At 46.3% G+C, this 20210-nt stretch overlaps 1 protein-coding gene across 4 annotated transcripts in view; it reads left to right on the top strand.

Annotated features, from left to right (window-relative positions):
* LOC127001770 (paired box protein Pax-6-like) overlaps positions 1 to 20210 on the top strand; it is a 160148-nt gene that overhangs the window by 96799 nt on the left and 43139 nt on the right. For all 4 annotated transcript variants that reach the window (XM_050866925.1, XM_050866921.1, XM_050866922.1 and 1 more), the window contains one exon: positions 16886 to 17123. In XM_050866925.1, the coding sequence (XP_050722882.1) occupies positions 16886 to 17123 (238 nt within the window). The remainder of the gene's footprint in view (positions 1 to 16885; positions 17124 to 20210) is intronic.

Below are 20210 nucleotides of genomic sequence, written 5' to 3'. Positions count from 1 at the left end.
TGCAGGAGAGAGGGTAGGAGGAAGAGGAAGAGACGGAGAATGAGAAGGCGGAGGAGAATGAAAAGAAAGACGAGAAGGAAGAAGAGAAGGAGAGAAAAAAAAACAGGACGGATGAGACAAAGCGAGGAGGATGTAGAGTGCAGGAGAGATGAGAGAAGAAATATGAGGAAGAGAACGTGGAAGAGAAGGAGGAAGAGTGAGGGAGAGATGAGACGAAGATGGAGGGGGAAGAAAAGATGGTGAGGAGATATGAGGAAGAGAAGGAGGAGGAGGAAGAGAAGGAAGAGGAGTAGGAGTAAGAGATGGAAACAGAGTAATGGAAAGGTGAAATGATGACGAAGAGGAGGAAGAGATAGGGGAAGAGCAGGAGCCATGGAGAGGAAGAGGAGGAGAATTTGTCATTGGAAAAATATAGGAAGGAGGAGGAGAATTTCAACAAGAGGGAAAGAAAAGAATGGAAGGAAGGGAGGAGGTCAGGGGAGGAAGGAAAGTTAGGAGAAGGGAAGGAAAGGGAAGGGAAGAAGGGAAGGGAAGGGAAGGGAAGGGAAGGGAAGGGAAGGAATAAAAAGAAAATTAAGAGAGAGAGAGAGAGAGAGAGAGAGAGAGAGAGAGAGAGAGAGAGAGAGAGAGAGAGAGAGAGAGAGAGAGAGAGAGAGAGAGAGAGAGAGAGAGAGAGAGAGAGAGAGAGAGAGAGAGAGAGAGAGAGAGAGAGAGAGAGAGAGAGAGAGAGAGAGAGAGAGAGAGAGAGAGAGAGAGAGAGAGAGAGAGAGAGAGAGAGAGAGAGAGAGAGAGAGAGAGAGAGAGAGAGAGAATGAGGAAATGGAGGTATAGTAAGGTAGGGACGGAGATAAAAGGAAGGAGGAAATGGAGGGAAGGAGTGAGGGAGGGAGGGAGGAGAGGAGGAAATGGAGGGGTGGAAGGAAGGGAGGGAGGGAGGAAAGGGGGGGGGGGCTGTGGTCTTGGCTCCTCCCCCGCAGATTCGATTACGAGATAAATTTGATGCAGCGTGTGTGTGTGTGTGTGTGTGTGTGTGTGTGTGTGTGTGTGTGTGTGTGTGTATGAGGGGACAGATGTGGCTGCCGCGGTGACACATGTGGCCACACTAACTTACACGTGGCCTGCGGCATACACACACACACACACACACACACACACACACACACACACACACACACACACACACACACACACACACACACACACACACACTCACTTCAGCATACTGTTTATTTGTACCTTCTTATGGTCATGATCACAATAACAGTGACGCTCAACTACAATAATGATAAAAAAAAGAATAACATTGAATTTTTAGTGTCGCATTTTCAAGCACTAATCTGCTGCCTGCCTTTCTCTACCTTCCTCCCTCCCTCCCTACCAACCTATCTACCTGTCTACCTACCTACCGACCTGCCTGCCTACCTTGCCTGGACAAAACTCATCAGCACGGACGCAGCTACGAAAAAAAAAACACGCATGAAATTGCAAAAACTAAAAATTATTAAAAAAAACGTCGAGTGAGCCAGACAAATCAAAATATGCAAAAAAGAAGAGAGATGGAATTTGTTGAAAGAATATTTGCAAAAACTAGAAAAAATAGGATAATCTTTCATGCACACACACACACACACACACACACACACACACACACACACACACACACACACACACGCTCCATTAACCAATCACGTACATGAAAGCCACGATATTTCGCCCACAAAATAACTTTCTCCGCCCACCAATTTGTCAATCACTAATTTTCCCTCTTTTCTCCCTCCTCTCTTCCCCTCGCCTCCTCCTCCTCCTCCTCCTCCCCCCTGATCCAATTACCTTACTGCCCACAAATATATCACTGCGCCATAACCCGCTGCTGAGGCCATTATCAGGACCGTGCCGAATGTCTGGTGACGTGGGTGGTGCGCGGGAGGAGGAGGAGGAGGAGGAGGAGGAGGAGGAGGAGGAGGGAGTAGTGGCATAGGCTGTGAGTAGAGTAGGGAAGAATGGAGATGCAGAGGAGCTGACTGGACCTCCTCTGATCACCACTAATCACCGCTGCTTGGTTCCGAAATCACCGCCTTCTCGTTTTCTGGTGACGCGGCGCTTGAGTGATTAGTGTGGCTGCCCGTCCTGCTCCTAGTGTGGCTGCCCGTCCTGCTCCTAGTGTGGCTGCCCGTTCTGCTCCTAGTGGGGCTGCCCGTCCTGCTCCTGTCCCCCTGCCTCCCCCCTTGTCTGTCCAGGGTTCGAATACTGACCAAAGTAGAGTAGCGAAGTCAGTCAGCCAGTCAGTGCAGATGTTCTTTGTAGGTGGGACATGGGCGTGAGTGTGTCATCTAACTTCTGCGTTAATAAGAAAAGTTGATTGAGAGACTATAAGTGATAGGAAACAGGACCTGGAAGTAATGAGCAGGGTAGTAAGAGAAACACACACACACACACACACACACACACACACACACACGCACGCACACACACACACACGTACACTCACTCCCCCCCACACAGAATAAATACATACATAAAAAAAATCATATACATCAAATAACCAGAAAAAAAAAACATCTAACTAACTCCTAACCATGCCCACTAAATTTCCACCACCACCACCACCACTACCACTGCAACTCCCCTCACCCCCATCCACCCACCTCACCCCAACACCCCCCCAACTCGCCTCCCCACCCACCCACCTCGTCTCGTCCCCGGCACCCCCACAGCTCGGGTCATTGATTGAGTTAATCCGTTTAGGGCAGTCTTGTAATGTGATCATTGTTAGTTGTGCATTGTCCTCCTCCTCCTCCTCCTCCTCCTCCTCCTCCTCCTCCTTCTTTTCGACCCACCTCCCTTCCTCCCTCCCTTTATATATTTCCCTCTTTCTCTGTACTATTCTTTTCTTCTTTTCTCTCTCAACTATTCTTCTCTTTACCTCGTTGTTGTCTTTATTTTCCTCCTCCTCCTCCTCCTCTTTTTTCATCCTCAATTTCCTTCCTTTCTTCCTTTTCCTCCTTCTCGTCTTTTTCGTTCATCCAATCCTCCTCTTTTTAGTTTCTTCCCCTCCTAGTCTTTCTTCGTCTCCTCTTCCCCTTTTCTCATCCTCCTCTTCCTCCTCCTTCTTTACCTCCTTCTCGTCTTTTTCGTTTTCCTAGTCCTCCTCTTTTTAACTTCTTCCCCTCCTATAGTTTTTTTCTTCTTTACCCTTTTTCTTTATCCTTTCACTCCTAACTTCCTCCTCCTGCAGTATTTTTCATGTAGCTAAATATATTCATAATCTTTTTACTCTCTCTCCTCGGTATTTTTCCCTCGCATTGTTACGTTTATAATTATGTGACCCTCCAGTCTTACTAATTCTCAGTCTTTCCACATTTCCTGCAAGTAATTATTCAGCATAAGTTTGAACTCTCCGCTGATTTCTTCTTCTTTCTCCCTTCTTTTGCCCTTCTATTCCTCCCCTTCTCCGTTCGCCCCATTTCCCTTCCCTGCCCTTCCCTTCCCTTCCTTTCTTTTGCTCCTTCATCCCCTCGGTATTTTTATCCAAACAATTTTCACGCCAGAATGATATAGTGACCCCCCCCCCCCCCTTTCTCTCCCTCTCTACCTCTCTCTCTCCGCTAAAAATATCAACCAACTCCTCCTCCTTGCTCTCTCCTCCCTGCTTCCTCTCTTCCTCCTTTCCTTCCTTCCTTCCTTCCTCTCACAAACCTCAAACAAAAGGACAAACTAAACTAAATTCTCCACGGCGCAAGAAAGTGCCACGCTGCTCTGTTCTTCCGTAGATGTTAGAGTAGTGAGTGCGGTATAAGGAGTTCCGCCTCTACCATCCTTTTCTTCATTCTGTTATCGTATTATTTTTTTTTTCACTGCTTGCTTCCTTCCCCTCTTCTCCTTTCTCCTTCTGCTTCTTGTTAGCTGTTCTTACCCTTTCCCCTTCCCTCCCTTTACGTTTCCCTTATTCTTATTCCCTTTTATCCATTATCTTTACTTCCTCTTCCTTCCTTCCTTCCCTTCATTTGCTTACTAATCAACCTTTCATTTACCTATTTGTCCGCTTCCCTTTTCCTTCCTCTTCCTTCCTACGTTCACTCATCAACTGCTTAATGCTGACTCCCACCTTCCCTCAACCCACTTCTTTAAAATCCCTTTCGTTTCTTGCATTTTCTTTCCTTGTTACTTTAGTTGATAATTTCGCAGTTATAAATTTCTTGCTATTTTTTTCTTCGTTTCCCCTTCTCGCATCCCCTTACCCGCCCATTTTCTCCTTCTCCCTTCACTTGATCCCTTGGTTACCTTTCCTATTCCCAGCCGTCACCTCTCCTCCCACCTCCGTCACCTTCTCACCTGCTAAGGAGTCAAATAATATCCCTGTCAAGAACTTAATGTATTGTAATTTTGTTCGGTTGAGTAGTGAAATTGCTCTTACGTACGGCTTTGTGTGTGTGTGTGTGTGTGTGTGTGTGTGTGTGTGTGTGTGTGTGTACCGCGGGCAAAAGAACAAAGTCTGCGCCGCGTGATATTAAAGCGATAGCGTGTTAGTCAGTGGTCGCCAGGCTCGAGCTAGGCACCAAGCCAGCCGCCTCGCCACCCGCCAGCCAGCCAGTCTCCACCTACAGGAATTTACATACTTCGCCCGTCTGGCAGCCCCGCCCCATCCCCGCCAGCCTCCCTCACCTTCCCACCACCTGGTTCCTGCCCGCCAGCCTGCCTTTCCGCCTCCGTAACTCTCGTACCGCACGTAAATAAGAAGGTGAATTACGTACTGCCCTCCGTTGTGTTGTTTATAATTTTCTTGCTCTACGTCGTGCCGCGCTGGAGAAACCGAGGCGTGTGTGTGTGTGTGTGTGTGTGTGTGTGTGTGTGTGTGTGTCAGAGACCTTCCCGCCGTGGCCGCCGCGAGGAGGGACCAATCAAAACAAGGCGTGCCCTCACCTGTTACAGCGATTGGCCGAGCCGTCAGCGGGAGGATCGTGTTGTCTTTTAAGGCCGCCACCTCCAAAACCTAATGATGATTTATGGGGGAGGGAGATTACGGGGGTGTTACGGGGCGCCGCGGGGAGAGAAAAGACGTGGGGCGGCGGGGATGGGCGAGGAGAAGAGGGGAAGATGGGGAGGTAGAGAGGCTGGAGGGAGGGAAGGAGAGACGGGAAGGAACGATGATAACTTAATAAGAGTACTGCTGCCCTAGGGATGTGTTGTTATTATTACTATTATTATCATTGTTATCTATATCAATATTATTACCACTACTACTACTACTACTACTACTGCTACTATTACCACTACTATAACTACTACTACTTGCTTTGTCTACCGTTTCTTTTAATTTATTACATTACAGTGTGTGTGTGTGTGTGTGTGTGTAAGAGAGAGAGAGAGAGAGAGAGAGAGAGAGAGAGAGAGAGAGAGAGAGAGAGAGAGAGAGAGAGAGAGAGAGAGAGAGAGAGAGAGAGAGAGAGAGAGAGAGAGAGAGAGAGAGAGAGAGAGAGAGAGAGAATAACTCTTACAAAATTTAATCCCTTGGAAAAAAAGAAAATAATACTGCTAACCACCATCGCCGCCGCCGCCACTACCAGAATTCCATAATGCTGGTGGCGGCTAGTCCTCTCCCTCCTCCTTCAACCCTCCTCCTCCTCCTCCTCCTCCTCCCCGCCCCCCGCCAGGTTTCGGAATGCACCGCCTTATCACGGGGATTAGCGACCCTCTTTTGTTAGAGGTACACACCCTTATCTAACCGAGAAAGTTGGGAAGAGAATCCAATCCGCTCTGGAATGCCTTGAACCTCCGCCGATCCTGAGGAGGGAAGGGACCGAGGCGCGTGAGTCCTTCCTTCCTTCTTGTCCTTACTCTACCGCTGACTGACTGACTGGATGACTGACTGACTGGCTGGGTGGCTGACTGACTAGCTGACTGATTGGCTGACTGACTGACTGACTGGGTGGCTGACTGACTGGCTGGGTGGCTGACTGACTGGCTGAGTGATTGGCTGACTGACTGATCGGCTGGCTGGCTGGCTGACTGACTGAATGAATGAATGACTGGGTGACTGACTGACTAAATGAATGAATGAAGGAAGGAAGGAATGGTTGACTGACTGAATAACTGTACACTGTTCTTAACCCGTCTCGTTCACGCATAACCACTCCAGTTCTACATCACCACCACCACCATGAAAGTATACATCACTACCCACACCACCACCATGAAAGTATACATCACTACCCACACCACCACCATGAAAGTATACATCACTACCCACACCACCACCATGCAAGTTCATCACCCACCACTGCTTCCTCAATACAGCATCACACACCACCACTACAACTACTACTACTACTACTACTACTACACCTAATACATCACGACCACCACTTCCGCAATGCATCACCACACACAACCACCACACCAACTGCCACACCACCACACGACACCACTATATCATCACCACCACCCTCACTACGCCCACGTCATCTTCCCTAAGCCACGCCCACATCGAATCCTCTCCAACCCACCCCGCCCACTAGATCCCCCCCCACCCTGACCCCACCATATCCTCTCATTATGGACGGGCAGCGATAACAGCTAATCCAACAAAGGGAATACAAAAGGAATGCTCTAAACAGCCAGAAGAAGAGGAAGAAAAAGAGGATGCGAGTAGGAGATGGGAGCGACGATAGATAATATGGTGATCGTGTGTGTGTGTGTGTGTGTGTGTGTGTGTGTGTGTGTGTGTGCGTAGTGGAGAAGAAAATGAATGGCAAAAAGGAGGTGGAGACTATTGTTGTTGTTGTTGTTGTTGTTCCTTTTGTTGTTGTGTAGTAATTAAATGGTATACAAAATAGCGTGGAAGGAGTAAGGAGTAGCAAAAAAAAAATCATGTAGTACAGTAAAAAAAGAAAAAGTTAAATAATAATGACTCGAATAACGGAATGAACGCAGAAAAACACACGGAAACAAAACCAAAGCAGAAAAAAGATGTATGGGTTGACCAAAGATAACGGCAAAAAAAAACTAAACAATATCACCAAAAATATCTACCATCATAATCACCATCACAACTATCACCCATATCACCATCACCATCGTGGAGGAGGGAGAGGAGAGGAGGGAAGAAGGAGGGATAGGAACGAGGGGGCTGAGGAGAGAGGATGGGCGGAGAGGGGATGAAGGGAGGAGAGAGGAGTGAGGCACGGGGGAGAAATAGAGAGGGGAGGAAGAGGATAAAAGAAGGAAGGTACATACATTAAGAAGACGAAAGAGGAGGAGGAGGAGGAGGAGGAGGAGGAGGAGGAGGGTGAAGGTACATAGGGCAAAAGGGGGTGTTACCTGAGACCGCTTCATTACCAATCATCCAATCAGGCAGTCAGGTGCGGCGCGGCGGGGCGACAAGGATCCCGGCACAGTTACAGCCTGTTAACCTTCCCTGCTGGCTGGGGGGAGGAGAGGGGAATAGGGGGAGGAGGAGAGGGAGGGGGGTGGGACCGACGCGCCATTACCTCCAGCGTCGGGTTCGCTTATCTGATGGTGACCAGTAACCGGAGCCAGCTGGTGCCCGGACAGGTATAGGGAGGAGCACAGGTGGGAGGGCTAGGTGGGGTGTGGGGAGGCAGGTTGGGTGGGGAGAGGCATGAAGGGAAGGGGGGGCAGGTGGGGTGGGAAGGGGGAGAGAGGAAGGGAGGGGAGGAGAATGGGAAGTGTAGGGGAGGAGACTCATAGGAAGAGGACAAGGGAAGGGAAAGGGAAGCAAAGAGTACGTAAAAGGTATAGAGAGAAGTGGTGGAGATATGAAAGGAAGGAAGTAAAAGAGTGGAATGGAAATGGGCAGATTGAAGGGAAGGGAAAAGGGTTATTACCGTGTAGAAAAGAGAAAGTACGGGAAAGTAAGGAAAGGAAACTACTATAGGTTATGGAAAGTATGCAGTGGAGCAATAAGGAAAAGGGGTTAAGAGTAAAGAAAGTAGGGAGAGAAAGAGAGGAAATAAGAACAGTAGTTTTATGAAAGTATGGAAGGAATAGAAAAAGAAAGGAAAGGAGCAGAAAAGGATATGATTTGAGAATGCAGAATACGGTAGACGGATAGTCAGGAAAGGGATTAGGAACGGTAGAGGATTTAGGAAAGAAGCTACAGGAATAAGGAATAAATGAGTTAGTGTGAAGAAGGGAGGGAGGGAAAGGAGGAAAAGGATAAGGAATAGAAGAGGATTGAGAAAGAAAAGGGTTGAGTGTGTTTAAAAGAGAGTAGAAAAGGAATGCAGAGGAAGAGGAAAAGCAGAGACGTAAATGAAAGTACAGAGGAGTCAAGGAGAGGGAAAGGAGAGGAAGAAGACGGATAGTCAGGAAAGGGAAAGGGAAGAGGAACAATATAGAGAGGTTCAGGACCGGAAGAAGCTGGGTTACAGGAAAGGAAAGAGGTTGAGTATGTATAGGAAAGAGTAGGAGAGGGAGAGAACGGGAAGAGGTACAGTAGAGAGAGGATCAGGAATGCAAGGGACGGGGTTACATGGAAAGAAAAGGGTTGAGTGTGTTTAAAAGAGAGTAGAAAAGGAATGCAGAGGAAGAGGAAAAGCAGAGACGTAAATGAAAGTACAGAGGAGTCAAGGAGAGGGAAAGGAGAGGAAGAAGAGCAGATAGGTTCAGGAAAGCAAGGAGCGAGGGGTTACAGGAAAGGAAAGGACTTGAGTGTGCGTAGAAGAGGAGAGGAAAGTAGAGGAATTAAGAGGATAAGTAGAGAAGTTGATGAAGTCATAGAAGAGGCTAGGAGAAGGAAAGGAAGGAAAGAAGAAGAGTTTAAAGATTTAGGAAAGCAAGGAGCGAGGGGTTACAGGAAAGGAAAGGACTTGAGTGTGCGTAGAAGAGGAGAGGAAAGTAGAGGAAGAGGAAAAGTTGAGAGGTTGATGAAGTTATAGAAGAGGCTTGGAGAAGGAAAGGAAGGAAAGAAGATGAGTAGAAAGATTTAGGAAAGCAAGGAGCGGGGTTACAGAGAAGCAGAGGAAGAGGTAGAGTAGAGAGAGGTTCAGAAAAGCAAGGAGAGCGGGGAGGGGGCGGGGTTCCAGGCGGGGGCCACTTGGAAGACCCAGCGCCGGCCGGTCATCAAAGGCCTTAGTGTATCATTTGGATCAATCGTCGCCGTTCATTCTTTATATTCTTGCAGTGCTTCAGGTCATTTAAAGATCAGTGGCGCCTTGGTCCCCTTCTAAGAACTCTCTCTCTCTCTCTCTCTCTCTCTTTATTCCCTTCATCATGATCATTACTATCATCATCATCGTCATTAACATCATTATCACAATCACCAACGAAAACGGCCGGAAGTGACGTAACAATGAGAGAGAGAGAGAGAGAGAGAGAGAGAGAGAGAGAGAGAGAGAGAGAGAGAGAGAGAGAGAGAGAGAGAGAGAGAATGGGGGGGTTGGAAGGAAGGACAGACAACAGTGTAGGCGATAAGGATTGACCAATGAGGCGTCCGTTCCTTATCTCGCGCTCAGCCACTCACGGCGCGGCCCTCAGCCCCGCCTTTGGGAGATGAGATGACGGGCCAATCAGCGCCTCGGATCTGGCGGCTACACGTGCTGCGGCCAATTAACGAACGAGATAACGAGGCGAAACAATCCGACGAGGGAAGAGAACGAACGATACAGAGAAAACGATGGAAGGAATAATGAAAAAGAGGATAATAACGGAAGGATGCTGAGAGAACGATGAGAATGAGTAGGAAAGAATAATAACAGGAGAGACAATACAGCGAAGAGAAACAGAAGAGAAAGAGCGATACGGAGAGAACGATGAGAGGAAGTAGGCAAAAGAGGACAATAACAGGAGAGACAATACGGAAAAGAGAAACAGAAGAGAAAGAGGGATACGGAGAGAACGATGAGAGGAAATAGGCAAAAGAGAATAATAACAGGAGAGACAATACGGAAAGGAGAAACAGAAGAGAAAGAGCGATACGGAGAGAACGATGAGAGGAAGTAGGAAAGAGAGGATAATGACAAGACAGTTCGGCGAAGAGAAACGGAAGAGAAATAACAACACGAAGAGAATGAAGCGAGGAGGAGGGAAGACAATCCGACGATGAACGAAAGAAAGAGAAAACGATGGAAGGAATTACGAAAGAGAGGATAATAACAAATGGAACAATTAGGCGGAGAAGAACGGAAGGGAAAGAACGACAAATGCTGAGAGAACGATGAAAGAAAGTAGGAAAGGAGATAATAACAGGAGAATGAGATATGCAGATGTGTGTGTGTGAGAGAGAATGAGGCGAAACAATAAAAGATTAGGAAACGAGGAAGAGAAAAATATCAGAATAGAAGATATAAACTGAGAAAAATGGATGAGAAAGAGTAAGAAAGAAAAAAATAATAGTAACAATAAAAAGAGATATGCAGGTGTGTGTAAGAGAATGAGAAGGTGAAACAAAATGAAGTTACGTTAGAAAAAATACTTGTAGACGAATAGGAGAATGAAACAAGGAGGAAGCGAGAGGAGAATGACAATCCTTAATAGTTGAGAAAAATACGAGTAAGAAAAATAGAAATAATAACACTAATAAAATGGAATACGCAGGTGTTTGTGAGAGACTGATGACACGATAAACATCCCAGGAACACAAATGATACGGAGAAAAAGGAAAAAGCTTATTATGCAGAAAACAAACAAATTAGATGATTAAATATATAAATCTAATAAAATAACTTCTGTAAAAACGAACGACGCCCAACAACTTTATAACCAACAAACTAAAAGCACAGAAACGAAAATGTAAAATAGGAAAAAAAAGTTATGTAAGCTGAGAACACAGTGGATGAAAAAAAAAGAGCTTGGCGGGTAAAAGAGGGAGGAGGAGGAAGAGGAGGAAAAGGGAGAAAAGGAAGGAAGGAAGAGGAAGAATGGTGCAGGAAAAGAAGTAAATAGGATATGAACGTACAGAAAAAAAAAAGAAATGAACGATCTGTTAGAAGAACATACATAAGGTAGGAGTGGAAGAAAAGGCGAAAGAGAAAGGGGAGAAAGGGAAAACAAGGTAAGGAGAGAAGGAAGAAGAGGTATGGAAGCACACTGAAGGAAAATGAGGGAAGGAATTGTTAGAAAAAGGAAAGTGAAATGGTAGAAGAAAAAAGGGAAAAGGAAATGGGGGGAAAAGGGGAAAAAAAGGGGTGGATAGAAGTGGACGGGGAGAAAACGGGGAAAAAATCTCACTTGAATTTGAGACTTTGTTTTTGTGAGCCCCGGGAGGAGGAAGAAGAGGAGGAGGAGGAGGAGGAGGAGGGGGATTGGGAGGTGAAGGAGGAGGAGGAGGAGGAGGGAGAATAGAAGGAAAAAATGAAGAGAAGAGTTGAGAGGCGATGAAAAGAAAAGAAACAAAGAAGAAAAAAGAACAGGAGTAGGAATGAAAGGAAAAAAAAATCTTGGCGAGGGAGAAAAGAGAAATAGTAGGAAGGAGGAGGAGGAGGACGAGGAGGAGGAGGAGGAGGAGAAAAAGAGGAAGGGAGGAGGAGGAGGACGAGGAGGAGGACGAGGAGGAGGAGGAGGAGGAGGAGCAGGAGGAAAAAGGGGGTGTCATGAGTTATGAAGATGAGGTTACTTGACTTGTTCCCTCCCCGCTCAGCCACGCCGAAGCCAAAGCCACGCGTTCGATTCCCTGGACTTTCTTTCCTTCCCTTCCCTTTTCTTCTTTCGCCTTTCCTTTCAATTCCCCATTATTATCTTTTCCTTTCTCTTTCTTTTTCCTTCACTTCTCTTTCCTCTTCCGTCCTTCTTCTCGCTTATTTTTGTTATGTTCCTCTCCGTTTCCTTTCTTTTCCCATCCCTTCATTTTCTTCGCTTCCTGTCCCTTACTTTCCATTTTTCTTTCTTATTTTCTTTCCTTTCTTTTCCTTTCCTTTCTTTTCTTAATTATTTTCTTTCCTTTACTTTCCTTTTCTTATTTTATTTTTTTCCCTTTTCCTTTTCTTCCCTTCCCATCCTTCCCATTTCCTTCCCTTTACTTTCCTTACCTTTACTTCCATCCATTTCCGTTCCTTTCCCTTTCTTTCCTCCTGCAACATAAACAATAGACTTAACCAAAACATCACATACATAAGGTTACTAACTATTGCTCCTAACTGATCCCACACTACGACTTTGTGTATATGATGGCGTTGGATTCTCTGAGGTTAAAATCGAGTTTGCATAATTACATACCAGGTTAAGTTATAAATTAGTTAAGGCGAGTAAAATTTGACTTGAATTTTATAAGCTGGATTTATGAGTGGTTGGGTTAAGAGTGCAGGAGAAAGGGAAGAAGCGGATAGGCTGATGGGCTTGCATGTTACGTTAGGCTAGGTTATGTTATGTTAGGCTAGATTAGGACACGTTAGGTTGGGGGTTAAGTTGGTTTAGGATAAATAAGGGCACGTTAGGTTAGTTAAAGCTAGGTTAAGTTAGGTTAGGTTAGATTAGAACAGGTTAGATTAGTTAAGGCTAGGTTAAGTTAGGCAAAATTAGAACATGTTAGGTTAGGTAAGGCTAGGTTAAGTTAGTTTACGCTAGATTAGAACAGGTTAGGTTAGGTAAGACTAGGGTTAGGCTAGGCTAGATCAGATCATATTAGGTTAAGTAAGGCTAGCTTGAGTTAGGATAGATTACGATACGTTAGGTTGATAAATTAGACGATGTTAAGACAACTTTGGCTGATCAACTTTCCTGGCACTGTCTAATGAGGTAAATCCAAGATAGATAGATATATATATATATATATATATATATATATATATATATATATAGAGAGAGAGAGAGAGAGAGAGAGAGAGAGAGAGAGAGAGAGAGAGAGAGAGAGAGAGAGAGAGAGAGAGAGAGAGAGAGAGAGAGAGAGAGAGAGAGAGAGAGAGAGAGAGAGAGAGAGAGAGAGAGAGAACGATGGGGCGCGGGGTAGTGAAGGGGGGTGAAGCAGAAGCCCTAGTCGCCGGCAGGGATCGTAAGGCGGGCGTTTGTTTTCCGTGTGGGTGGGTGTGAATGGGTCCCTGTAACTGGCGGCCTGGCCCCTCCGTCTTATCTTTCCTCCTCTCTACCTTCTCTCTCTCTCTCTCTCTCAGGCGGGCCACAAACTTCATTTTCTCTCCCCATAATGATCTTCCCTCCTCCCGATGTTCACGTTTTCTTCAACTCGCAACTTTAATCAAATCACACACAATCAGCATCTCTCTCTCTCTCTCTCTCACGTGACCTTGAGTAACTCGCACAAAATCCACCTCCACCGCGGCGCAATTACGAAAGTTTCCACGCATGAAAAGTGAGAGAGAGAGAGAGAGAGAGAGAGAGAGAGAGAGAGAGAGAGAGAGAGAGAGAGAGAGAGAGAGAGAGAGAGAGAGAGAGAGAGAGAGAGAGAGAGAGAGAGAAGATGAAAGAGAAGAGAGAAGAGGAGGAAGGGGAGGAGGAGGAAGAAAAAAAAGCGGAGGAAAAATAAAAGCAAAACTTTTTTGTGTGTGTGTGTGTGTGTGTGTGTGTGTGTGTGTGTGTGTGTGTGTGTGTGTGTGTGTGTGTGTGTGTGTGTGTGTGTGTGTGTGTGTGTGTGTGTGTGTGTGTGTGTGTGTGTGTGTGTGTGTGTGTGTGTGTGTGTGTGTGTGTGTGTGTGTGTGTGTGTGTGTGTGTGTGTGTGTGTGTGTGTGTGTGTGTGTGTGTGTGTGTGTGTGTGTGTGTGTGTGTGTGTGTGTGTGTGTGTGTAAAATGGAGGAAGGACTGTAGAGTGAACTATCAAAAAAGATTGAGAGAGAGAGAGAGAGAGAGAGAGAGAGAGAGAGAGAGAGAGAGAGAGAGAGAGAGAGAGAGAGAGAGAGAGAGAGAGAGAGAGAGAGAGAGAGAGTAGAATGAAAGAGAGAGAAAGCACGATAGGGAGGACAAACGGGGATAAACAAACAGTAAAAAATGAGAGAGAAAGAAATAAAGCAAGGAAAGAAACAGAGAAGAAAGTAATGGAGGGGATGAAAGGAAAGATGGAGGGAGTGTGGAGGAAGACAGGGAGAGAGAGGGCGAGGGAGGGAGAGAGAAGAGAGAGAGGGAGGTAAAGGGAGAGAGGGAGAGTGTAGAGGAGGCGTCATCTTTAAGGAGTTGTCAATATGCAAGAGACAGGCTGGCCCGATCACCTCCTCCTCCTCCTCCTCCTCCTCCTCCTCTTCTCCCTCTGCCTCTTCATTATCCCTCCCTCCCTCCCTCTTTCCTTCCCTCCATTTTCCTCCTCTCTTCTCTTCCTTCTCTCCATTCCTTTTCCTCCATCTTTTTAGTCCTCTTCCTCCTCCTCCTCCTCCTCCCCTTTGTCTCTTTCCCCTCATCTTCCTCTTATTTCTTTTATCGTTTTTTTGTATTATCTTTTGTTTCTTTGTCAATCGAGCTCTTTTTTAACTCTCATCATCTCCCCTTTCCTTCTCTCTCTCTCTCTCTCTCTCTCTCTCTCGGTATTGCAGTCAAAGTCAAAGGTTTTATATCAGCTGATTAAAATGCGTATAAATGAACATCTGATAAGTACCTTGATTATGCGCGAGAGCGAGAGAGAGAGAGAGAGAGAGAGAGAGAGAGAGAGAGAGAGAGAGAGAGAGAGAGAGAGAGAGAGAGAGAGAGAGAGAGAGAGAGAGAGAGAGAGAGAGAGAGAGAGAGAGAGAGAGAGAGAGAAAGGGGAGAAGAGAGAGTAGCAGCAGTAATGAGAGTAATGATAATGACGATAATAGCCATAATAATAATAAAGATGATAGAATAGAAAATAATAGTAATAATAATAACAGTAAAAGCAACAGTAACAAACAAACAGCAAGAAACAGATATATTGAACATGCGGGAGGGAGGGAGGGAGGGAGAATAGGGGGCAGCGGAAGGGGTGGTGGCGGCGGCGGCTAAATCAACAACAGCGACAACAACAAAAACAACAAGAAATGCAGAAGAAGGAGAGCAGCGAGTCACTCCCTCTCCTGCTCTCTCTCTCTCTCTCTCTCTCTCTCTCTCTCTCTCTCTCTCTCTCTCTCTCTCTCTCTCTCTGTAGACCATCTCTCTTCTCTTCCCCTCTTCCCCTCTTTCTCCTTTCCTTCCTCTCCTTTCTCCCTTCCTGCATGTCTTCTCTCCGGTGCCCGTTTTCACCTATCTCCCTCCTCTTCCTCTTCCTCTTCCTCCTCCTCCTCCAGGGTCGGGCGCGGGACCAAGATTGACCCGTGTTGGAACAGACTTAAGCCTTAATCTGGCCTTGTCGCGCCTGTTATAGACACACACAGGGGAGTGGGGCGGTAGGGGGCAGGGGGGAGGCCGTGGGGGAAGGGGGGAGCGGCAGAGGGAGAGTTGAGGAAGGGGAAGGAAGATGAGAAGGGCGGAGGGCGTGGGGAGCGACAAAGGGAGGGTGAGGAAAGGGGAAGGAGGAAGAGAACGAAGGGAGGAGGAGAGCGCAAGGAGGGCGGGTGCGAGGATGTAAGGAGAGGCAAAGGGAAGGCTGAGGGAAGGGGAAGGAAGATGAGCAGAGGAGTGGGCGGAAAGGAGAAGGGTGGGTCGAGGAGAAGGGTGTTGAGAAGGAAGGAAGGCAAGTAGCTAGGAGGAGAGGGTAAAAAAGGGTGCATAGAGAAACGAAGGAAGAGGGGAAGGAAGATGAGAAGAAAGGGAGGAGAGCGTGCTGAGAGGGCGGAAAGGAAAAGGGAAGGTCGAGGAGAAAAGGGTGATGAGAAGGAAGGAGAGGGTGAAAATGGGTGCATAGAGAAACGAAGGGAGAAGGGAAGGAAGATGAGAAGGAAGGGAGAGCAAGGGACAAGGGGGAGAGCGATGGGAAGGAGAAGTTGCAGAGACGGAGAATGGTTGAGGAAAGAGAGACGAAGAGGAGGGAGAGAAAAAAAAAAGAGAAGAAAGATGGGGAAGGAGAGAAAGAATGAGAAGAAAGATGGGGAGGGAGAGAAAGAATGAGAAGGAAGATAAGGAGAAAAATAAAGATTGAGAAGTAGCATGAGGAGGGACAGGAGGAGAGATAAAGGAGATGAGGAAGAGGGAGAAAGAGGAAGTGTGGATAAATGGAAATGAGGTGACGGGAGGGAGTGTATGGTGAAGGGAAACTTACATAGAGAGAAGAAAATGGCTAAAAAAAGAATGTGTTAACAGAATGGAAAATTAATATTGAACATCGATGCTTCTTCCTTTTCTTTCTGCCTTCCTCCTTATTCCATTCATTCATTGTTCTCTTTCCTTCCATTCATTAATTATTTTGACTCCATGCCTCCTCCCATATCTCCCTCTTCTTCCTTTTATTCACTCCCTTTCTCCCTATATTAAAGTCTCGTGTTGTTTCTTTTATTTTTATTCTAACTGACCCTTTCTATTCTTCATCTCACACCCTGTAATTCTCTTTCCACTACGGGGTGACCAAAAACAAAATACCTCCATCATATCGTCTCCTGTTATTCCCTCATCCCTCTAACATATATTTTCCTCTCCGCTGATAACAGAAGAAAAGGGAGATAGAGAACCAGAAGGAAAAATTTATGGATACTTTTTTTATATGAGACAGATTGACCAAAACAAACCTACTATTTCCTCGTTAACTGTTGAAAAAGACCTCAAAGTCCTGTACAACTTACGCTCTCGTTTTAAATGCAGTCTTGAATCAACCGATCTAATCTACCTGTACACGTAAGACGCCATCAACCCATCCACTCACAACACTGAGGCAAATTAAGCGAGTCTATCACTCATCAATCTTGCCTCGAGTTATTAATACATGTACCTTTCCCTACCGATCTGTGGATGTGTTTAATGTGTGTTTAATATATTCACAAGCCGCCAATCACTCAATTAACCTGCTGTGTACACCTTTCACCCTATCGGTCCCTCGCCCTTCGTCAGGCGTTATCACTTCATCTCCCTCCCCTCAAGCTCTGACCAGGTGTGTCTTGCCCCGCAGGTGTCCTCCATCAACCGGGTGCTGCGGAACCTGGCGGCGCAGAAGGAGCAAGGGTCCGTGGGCGTGTCTGCGGGCGGCGGCGAGAGCGTCTACGACAAGCTGAGGATGTTCAACGGAGGGGCGGCGGCTGCGGGCTGGGCGGCGGCCTGGTACCCTGGTGCGGCGGCGGGTCACCTGGGCCTGCCGCAGCACCACAACACCGCCCTGCCGCCCCTGCCACGCGAGGACCCCAAGCGAGGTAAGGAGCGAGTCTGTATCCCTTGGTCTGTACGCTTCTGATTAGCGCGTTATGCCGGTGTCTTCAGCGTACTCTTCAGACGACGTTGTTATCCTTGTGTGGGTTTGTGACGTGTTATAGGCTTCGTGATGGCGTCGGAAGGACATATTCTAGTCATTCTTTAGTTAAGTCTCTGCTTCGGGAGATATTTCTTGACTTATGCCTCAAGTGTAATCCTTAGATCTTCGGCGTCTCGTTCAAGGTGACCGTCTCGTCGAAAAAAAACAGAGTCCGTGACCTCAATGACTCTTACGAACAATCTCTGCGCCTGAGCAAACACTGAAAGGCGAAAGAGCAACCAGAAGGAATATAGGGGAAACATTTTGCACCCATCTTCTACACCTTCCCGAGTCCCTTCCTGTAACCCTGAACCAACGTAGAACGAGTAGTAAGAGCGTATCAGGATCTTACTGACCTCTTGCGTACCACTGCTTGCTTCACTTCTAAGCCACTCACCACCACCTCCTTCATTCCTTTCCCCTCAAAAAACATGGCTTACTGAACCTCTGAGTACCACTGTTTGTATCACTTCTAAGCCACTCACCACCACCTCCTTCATTCCTTTCCCCTCAAAAAACATGGCTTACTGAACCTCTGAGTACCACTGTTTGTATCACTTCTTAACCCATTTATTACATCATCATCATTCCCTTCCCTTAAAATACATAACCTGCTGTGACTTACTGATCTGATCCCTTGATACCAATGTTTGTATTACTCTTTAACCCATTGCCATCACCTCCATTCCCTTCCTCTCAGATACTTGACTTACTGACCCCTTGCGCACCACTACTTGTATATTCTCTAAAACCATTCATTAATTTCACCTCTATTCTGTTCCTCTTAAAATGCGTGACTTACTGACCCTTTACGTATCACTGCTTGCATCTCTAAACCCATCACCATCACCTTAGTTCCCTTCTTAAAAGCCGCACGTATTCCAGGACACGGTGAGGACATGCCAGCACCAGCCTTCAGTAGTGTGTGACAGCGCGTATATTTAAGGAGTGTGAAATCCTCTTAATGGCGCGTGGGCAGGGAGTGGAGGAGAGCCGTGGTGTTTGTGTCTATACATGCCGGGAAGCCATACGCGGGCGAGGGAAGGGAAGGGGAGTAAGGAATCTGTAAACTCCCTCATTGCCCTACTTTGTTTTGTAAGTGTGGTGTCTTGCTTCGCTGCTGACTTCACGCTTTCTCACGTACCGCACTCACCACCACTACCTACACCAAGACGTCCCTTATGGGGGTTGACAATATTGAATGTAGAGAACAGGAAAGAAGAGAAGGTGGAGGAGGAAGAGAACCAAAAGACAGACGGTACTAATATATGGAAAAGTAATAGGAGGAGGAGAACATAGACGAAGAAGTAGATGAGGAGGAGGAGAAGGAGAAGGAACAGAGGAGAGAAAGGAGAAGAGAGAAAGGGAGTGGTAGAAACAGAAGGGGGAAGTGGAAAGAAAAGGAGGAGGAGGAGGAGTAACAGGTGGATAAGACAGGAGAGATGAAGAGAATATAGTTTAGTTGAGGATGATGTTAATAAATGACGAGAAAGAAAGAGAAAGGAAGGAAGAAAAAGAGAAGCATTGCGGCGAAAAAAAAAGTCGAAACGAAATGAGGAAAACTACAGGTAAGAGAAAAGAAAGGGAAATAAAAGAGAGACGAGAAATTTTGAGGCGAAGAAAGACGAACGAAGGATGGAATGTGGACAGAGAAAATCACTTCCCTGGACGGACGCACACATGGCTGGGCTAAGAGGAGACCTAAGGCAGGGAATTACAAGGCGTCGACATGCACTGCGACACGGCCTGGCGCTCCTGTAGGGCTTCCAACGGTGAGTCTAACAGATTTTACCTTAGGCGGTCAAGGAAGTAGGTGTCCATGGCATGAGATAAGGGAAGCCGATGAAGACGAGGTAGTGGAGGAGATGGATGGTGACAAGAAAAGAGATGAAAGAAGGGGACAAGGGGAGAAAGAAAGGAGGTATAGAGAACGAGGAAACTAGAACAAGACCCAGTAGAGTAGATGGAGAGGAGGAGGAAGAGAAGGTAGCGGAGAAGATTGATGATAATAAGAAAAGGAGTAAAAGAAAGGGGCAAGAGGAGAAAGAAAGGAGGTATAGAGAACGAGGAAACTAGAACAAGACCCAGTAGAGTAGATGGATAGGAGGAGGAGGAGAAGGTAGAGGAGAAGATAGATAAAAATAAGAAAAGAATTAAAAGTAGGGACAAGAGGAGAATGAATGGAGGTATAGAAGAAGAAACTAGAATGACCCCAAAAAGTTGATGGATGTTGAAGCCGATGAGGAAGAGGAGGTGGTGGAGTAGATGGATAATAAGATATGGATTAGAAGAAAAGGACAATAGGAGTAATAATGGAGGTATAGAAGTAAAAGAATCTATGGAAAATAAAAATAAAATAATAACTGAAAACAAAGACAAAGGGATAAAGAATGAAGCTTATAGAAAAAAAAGAAGAACAAGACCGAAAATAAAAACAAGAAAAAAACGAAATTAACAAGAAAACGAATAAAATGATAGAAAGAAAAGAAGATAAAAAAAGAAGACAACTCAGAAGAAAGAGAAGGAGAGCTCGCCCTAATGAGTGACTTTGTGGTTGGAGGAAGGGCGAGGGGCGGGAGGAGAGAGTTAGGGAAGGTCGCGAGGCAAGGAAGAGGAAAAAAGGAGGAGGAAGAAACATGGAAACACAGAAATTGACCCCTCTTTCGGCCACCTCTTTTGATTCTTTTTAGGAGCAGCGAGTAGCGGGCTTCTTTTTTATTAGTTTCCTTTTTTTGTGCCCTTGAGCTGTCTCCTTTGTTGTAAAAAAAAATGATAAGCAGGCAGCAGTTGTTCCAGTGGCAGACGACTCGAGTAAAAGCTCCTGCCGATGTCTGTGCTGCATCGCTTCCATTGATTGAGCATTGTTTCCTGTTTTCGAGTTAGTATGGAGCGCAAAAAGCTTGAAACGATCGACATTACTAAACTTGTTCGGGTATTTGAAGGCCTGAATAAAGTCTCTTCGCAGTCGTCTCCTTTCCTACGTAAAGAG

Source organism: Eriocheir sinensis, chromosome 21, assembly GCF_024679095.1.
Source record: "Eriocheir sinensis breed Jianghai 21 chromosome 21, ASM2467909v1, whole genome shotgun sequence".
NCBI classification, from domain to species: Eukaryota; Metazoa; Arthropoda; class Malacostraca; order Decapoda; family Varunidae; genus Eriocheir; species Eriocheir sinensis.
Note: the sequence above shows the minus strand (reverse complement) of the source record. Positions and strands in the feature narration are given on the sequence as shown.